Genomic DNA, 6886 nt, shown 5'->3' with positions numbered 1-6886 from the left:
AGGTCAAGCAAGTGACGCTGGCGGGGGCCTTCATGTCGAGAGTCGACCCGCTCACCACGGCTGCTCCTTGCGGGCTAGCCAAAGCTGTCATGCTGGTGGAGATTAACGGCAAAGATGCTGATGCATTGATTGACAAGGGGAGCAGTGACCGTTTTGTCAACCACGCTCTGGTTCAACGTCACGGATGGCCCATCATTCCGACCCAATTGCCTACCCGGGTCAACATGGCGTCCGCATCTTTATGCCAAAGAACCAAAGGGATCTGTGTTGTAAATTTGGTGGCTAACGGGGTAATGTATATGGATGTGAAGCTGTTAGTATTCCAGAATCTGTGCTCAGATGTGCTATTGGGCCACAATTTTTTTAATCGGCACAGACGACTAGAAATGCAATACAAGGGAGCTAATGCCAAGACCTTTTCGGTATGCAGTGTTGCGGAAATGGCGATCGATCCCCCTCCGCTTTTTCCGTGTCTAACTCCCGACTGCCATCCTATCACGGTAAAGTCCAAGCGTTATTCACGGCCGGACACTCAATTTATCGAGGGCGAAACGAGACGATTGCTACGGGAGTGCATTATCGAGGCCAGTATATCGCCTTGGAGAGCCCAAGTACTCGTGGTCACTAATCCTAATCACCGGAATCGAATGGTAATTGACTACTCACAAATGATTAATCGTTACTCAATTGGATGCTTACCCACTCCCCAAGATGGACGATATGGTACGGGAGGTGGCTACCTACCGGGTGTTCAGCACCTTGGATGTCCGTAGCGCGTACCACCAGATACCTATCAGAGAAGCCGATCGGCCATATACCGCCTTTGAATAAGGGCATCGGCTGTACCAATTTTGAAGAATTCCCTTTGGAGTCACTAACGGTGTTACCTGCTTCCAACAGGCTTTCGATTACATCATAGCCAAAGAGCAATTAAAGGGTGTGTTTGTATACGTTGACAATGTAACTGTCTGTGGCCAGGATCAGACGGACCATGACGCAAATTTGCAGAGATTCTTGGCCGTGGTGCAAAAGTACAACCTGACCCTCAACGAAGATAAGTGTAAGTATTCCACCAAAACTATAGACCTGTTGGGGTACATGGTGACCGACAGAGATTAGGCCCGACGCAACCCGCTTGCAACCATTGCTTGAGATGGCCCCTCCCAGTACTATAATTTTTGACGTAATTCTTCACCATTGGGAGATAGGGCCAAAAACGATACATAGCAGGATATCTCAAAAAGTTGTGGACGGATTTGGACAAAATTTGGTGAACCGGTAGGGTGTCTGACAAGGACAAATAGATTCGATTTTGGTGAAGATATGAATATGGATTTGGATATGATAATAATTTTGTTTTTTTACGTGATTCTTCATCATTGAGTGATATGGCCAACCGGGTGGAGGTATGCTCTCCACTGAGTGCCGTTCTAGTTATTCTTGTTATTACTTTTGTCATTTAAAGTGCCTTGGAAAGATGACACGATAAGGTGGAATGACGCTCAAGCTGCTATACACACAGTCCCAAGGGGAAAAAGGCAATGAAACATGGGAATTCCTCTGGATTTTTTGCAGTCAAGTCGAAAGCAGCATCGGCTAAGCGAGTGTGAAAATAATACAGAGTCCTGTTACTCGCGATGCAATTGAGGGTTCCGAAGCATTGCTCAGAATACCCTCTCCCACAACCACCAGGAGTGGCGCTACACGGTACACATTTACGAAGATAATTTGCATCGCCCCCACCTTCAGAACTCCCGGTGAAAGGTGTGGGGGGGAGGGGGGGAATGGCAATAAATCACTACAACCTTTGTCCCCTTGGCAAGCTTAGTTGGTTGAGATTGCATAAGTAACGACTGAATACATCGATGTCAGACAGACAGACAACAAATTGCATATTTTAGGGTGATGACTGATTGACAGGGATCACAAGGGTCCAACTCTGCCCCACTCGGCCCCATTGGCGTTCCGCATGGGGCCCCGAGACGACATGGGGTCCTGGGATAACATGAGCCCTCAAATGACGAACGCCACCCCTGCAAACCTGTAAACGATTTGCTCAAAAATACCTGACTGAGTACAATATAATAGATATTAGTGATCAGTACAAGGTGATGCATAAAATCATGCAGCAGCAAAACATAAAATCAAAACATAAAATCACATCGCAGCTAAATAAAAACAATTACATAGACATGGCTGAGCCACCAATTATTCCAAATAATCATTACAACTGTCGTGAATGCTTCAAAAAAGGCTTTGCTTCTACATTTTACATCGTCTTGATAAAATTCCTAACTAGCACATATGGTAGGCCACATGAAGAAGAAGCAAATATCATACATCATATCCCCTGGAACCAGGCATTCCAGGGAAGCCCCGGTCACCGGGCAGTCCCTTGAGGCCTGGAAATCCTGAATTCCCTTGCTGGCCCCGCGGCCCTGGAGGACCTGGAAATCCGTCGTCCACATCCGGCCGTGGACCAGTCTGGCAGAGGCAGTCACCAGGATCTCCTGCGTGCCAAAGCACAAGATTCTCTTATTTTGCTGAAATCATGAAAAGCCATCTTTGTATCCATATGGCGTTGTCCATGGTTTACGGTCTTTTAAACTACCTGGGGAGCCATGCTGTGCATGGTGGAGATTTCTGTGTATTCAAGGATAATCTATATATATAAAACACAGTTTGTGTGTGTGTGTGTGTGTGTGTGTGTGTGTGTGTGTGTGTGTGTGTGTGTGTGTGTAATGTTACCGATAGACTCCTAAACGGAGAGGCTCACGTACTTGATATTTGGCACAAACATGGCCATTGAGCCTGGGAAGAACATAGCCGACCTAAAAATTTATTTCATAATATTTTTTAACCATATTTTTACCTCAGCGCATTTCAGTGAGGAATATTATGACTGGAATGGCAGAGCAGCGCGCTGATTCGCTCAGAGCGATCACGTGATGTTCCTTGCCGCCATTAACTCAGTTACGCGTTCGCACGTATTTCAGAGCGAAAAGCGATTCCGTTTTTTCACATTTCAGCGAGGAACATTGCCATTCACACCACATAGGTTTTTTTCCCTTTCATCTTTAGATCCATATTTTTTGCCATAACGTAGCGCATTATGGCTCTCTCGAGCTCGAGTTAGCCAATCACCTGGGAGCATGAGGCCACGTTGGCCATGCCCACGACACGACGCAGAGTTGCAATTGATCGCTCAGAGCGATCACGTGATGTTCCTTGCCGCGCGGTTGCGTTTTTTCACATTTCAGCGAGGAACATTGCCATTCACACCACATAGGTTTTTTTTTTTTTCATCTTTAGATCCATATTTTCTTTCAGCGAGGAATATTATACACGGAATCTGAATCGGTGGCAGAGCAGCGCGCTGATTCGACGATTCGCGCGCCGTCCCCCATCCCCCTCCCCCCCTCCCTCTCCCCCTCCCCCCCTAACGCTCCCACTCCCCCTCCCCCCTCCCACCCCTCTCCTCTCCTCTCCCATCCCTCCCCCTCCCCCCCTCCCCCCTCTCCTCCCCTCCCCCCCTCTCCTCCTCCCCCTCCCCCCTCTCCTCCCCTCCCCCCCTCTCCTCCTCCCCCTCCCCCCTCTTCTCCCTCACGTTTATACACGGAATGCCGGGTGCTTCCCCCCCCCTCTTCTCCCCTCCCCCCCTCTCCTCCCCTCCCCCCCTCCCCCCCCCCCCCCCCCCCCCCGTTCCCCTCCCCTCGGTTTTTTTTTGGCAAATCTCAGTCGAGCATCAGATATTGACAGCAGGTTCTCTATATTTTCATTCCAAACTGCATCATTCATCGTTCCAATCACAAATTAATGCTATTGTATTAGTATATCAAAATATAATGTTAAATCACGATTGTTTTGATATATTATCAAACCCAGCAAACCGTCATCATCTGTTCACTTCTGGATTCGGGAGAAAGATCCGTGTCGATCCCATTTCAAAATCATAATTGTATTGAGGAATTTTTGAAACCTCCTACCTTACAACACCTGCTGGGACACCAAACCGTTCCACAGAAGGTTATTATATTTCCTTTTAGTAAAATATGTAACTGTAATGGTTACTAAACGGTGTACACCTGTCATGTGACCAGATCCTCAGCTCTGATTGGTGTACATTTGTGAGGACATAACGACAGACAAACGGTGTTCTACATGGCATTGCCCACCGTAAAAACCAAGATGGCTCTTTTATGACATTCAGAGAGAGGTAATCTACCTGGTGTGGTCTACATGAGATTCCAGTCAACAAAATGCGAGTGACCCTTCATGCCATTCAGATCACCTGTAAATGGAACTAGTACTCTCAGGAGAAGTTGACATAGCTCCCCACCCCCCCCCCCCCTCCTCCCCTCCTTACCTGAAAATAAAATCATCAAATAAATTGAAAAAAACGTAACAATAATAATAATAACAAAACAAAAAGACATTGAAAAGTTCAGTATGAGTGGAAACACTAACCTTTTTGCCCCATGCTTCCATGATTTCCAGAACTTCCAATGTCACCTGGTTGACCAGAAATACCTGGAAGGCCAGTTCTGTTTGAACGAACTACAGGAAGAAATAGAGGAATGACATAACTAATCGCAATTATCAACTTCAATTAACTTTCCTGGACTTTTACTCGCACCACAGGAGACAGGATATTGTAATATGTCTGTGTGTTGTTTAATATGATCATAGGTGAAGAATTCACAGATCCTAAACAGCAGCGGCAACCACAATGAATTGCGGTTCTCAATAACATCCACATATTTTCAGGCCTTGCAGCGTATTACAGACCAAGGGCTCGATTAGCGCATCCGAACAGTTGTAGCCACATTAAGTGCAGGCCGGTCAAGCCCATGGTCCAAGATGCGCTGCATCAGGGCCTACGGGCTCGAATAGTACGCCTGGGCTGCCTAAGGCACAAAACGACAAAGTTGTCTAATTTAAGCACAAGTGAATTTTACACGTCGAATGCGGCTTCTGCCCAAGTAAGCCATGCCCGTTACTGAGAGTGCATTTGTCTGCACCCATATCGACTGTAAGCTGTATCGTTCATGTGAAGGCATTTCAATACTTATGTCACATGTAGGCAGCTTTGCACAGCAATTACGTATCCTCATGAATGATGCATTGAAAATACGATATATATGTCGTGGATTCCCTTCCCGGTGTGTACCCTGGTTCAGAATAGGTACACAGTATCCCTGCATGTCGGAAGAGGCGACTAAGAGGGTTGGCGTCAGGAAGGGCATCCGGCCATAAAAACATTGCCTCAAAAAGAGAACCATGACAATTACAACTACATATGGGCAGGGTACAGCCCGAAGTGGAGATCGGTTTCTGAGGTTTGGGACATAGAATGTAGGGACAATGACAGGGAGATCAGGAGAAATGGTGGAAGTATTGATCAGAAGAAGAGTGGACATATGTTGCGTGCAAGAGACGAGATGGAAGGGAAGTGGTGTGAGAATGGTGAGGGGTAGGCAGCGACAGAAATACAAGTTTGTGTGGCAAGAGTGCCCGGATGGCGTGAATGGTGTTGGTGTCCTGTTTTCTGAGGAGTTTGTAGACAGTGTGGTGAGTGTGACTAGAGTGAGTGATAGGTTGATGATGGTGAAAATGATGATTGGAAAGCTCTTGGGAAACGTCATCTCGGGATATGCTCCACAGATTGGTCGGAGCGATGAAGACAAGGACAAGTTCTGGTGTACGATAGAGAAGCTGATGGAAAACGTGAAAGATGAGGAAGTTGTTGTGGTAGGAGGAGACCTAAATGGACATGTGGGAAGGAGTATGGACGGTTTTGAGGGAGTTCATGGGGGTTACGGATATGGTGTGAGAAATGGAGAAGGTGAAAGGATTTTGGAGTTTGCTGATGGAGCTGAATTGTTGATTTGTAATACTCAGTTCCAGGAAGAGGATAATAAGCTTGTTACGAACACGTCAGGTGGGTCGACGACAACCACTGACTACCTGATGGTGCGTAGGCGAGATAGGGGGCACCTCCAGGACACAAAGGTGATCCCGGGGGAGGAGGCTGTTTCACAGCACCACTTGGTTGTCTGCGACATAAGGGTGAAAGGTGCGAGGAGATCTCGGCGGGTGAAGTACCAACCGAGAATGAAGGTGTGGAGGTTGAAAGAGGTGACAGTAAGGAAGGCATTAAAAGAGAGGCTGAGTAGGGTAGAGGATGATGTGGTTGAGCTTGAAAGTGGTTGGATGTCAATGAAAGATAGTCTGTTGGGAGCCGTTGGTGAGGTATGTGGATGGACAAAAGGACCACCGAGGCACTCGGAAATATGGTGGTGGGATGATGAAGTTGGAAAGAGGATTGACGAGAAGAGGAAGAAGTTCAAAGAGTGGCAGAAGGCGAAGGGTATGGGAGCAGAAAAAGCAGAGCATGAAAGTTATAAGGCAGCCAAGAAGGCTGCAAAGAAAGAGGTAGCAAAGGCGCAGGAGGCATGTAGGAAAATGTTTGGAGAATGTTGGATTCGGAAAATTGTCAGAGAGCGGTATTCAGGATTGCAAAGCAGATAGCGAAAGAGAGGTGTGATGTGATGGGGGTGAGTTGATTGAAGGATGAAGTGGGACAAATCGTTGTCGACCCAGATGGAATTAAAGGAAGATGGAAAAGATATATGGAAATGCTGTTGAATACAGAGAATGAATGGGATGGCAACATAGAGAGTAACCCAGTTTTAGGACCGGCAGAGAAGATAACTGAGAAGGAAGTTGAGGAAGCGATAAAAGCAATGAAGAGTGGAAAAGCAGGAGGGCCGACGGGAGTTGTGGGAGATATGTTGAAGGCAGCAGGAAGTTGGGAATGAACTGAAGGAAAAGATGAGCAAGTGGAAGGAATGTATGGCGACAAAAGGTCTGAAGGTGAATATCG

The 6886-nt window shown here is 46.9% G+C and overlaps 1 protein-coding gene across 2 annotated transcripts in view; it reads right to left on the bottom strand.

Annotated features, from left to right (window-relative positions):
* Positions 1-6886, bottom strand: part of COL4A6 (collagen type IV alpha 6 chain) — a 576802-nt gene that overhangs the window by 153380 nt on the left and 416536 nt on the right. For both annotated transcript variants that reach the window (XM_078778521.1, XM_078778522.1), the window contains exons 20-21: positions 4468-4557; positions 2341-2510 (exon numbers count right to left, since the gene is read on the bottom strand). In XM_078778521.1, coding sequence (XP_078634647.1) covers positions 2341-2510; positions 4468-4557 — 260 coding nt within the window. The remainder of the gene's footprint in view (positions 1-2340; positions 2511-4467; positions 4558-6886) is intronic.

This window comes from Myxine glutinosa, chromosome 5 (assembly GCF_964187855.1).
Source record: "Myxine glutinosa chromosome 5, kmMyxGlut1.1, whole genome shotgun sequence".
Taxonomy (NCBI): Eukaryota; Metazoa; Chordata; class Myxini; order Myxiniformes; family Myxinidae; genus Myxine; species Myxine glutinosa.
This window is presented reverse-complemented; position numbering and strand designations above follow the sequence as displayed.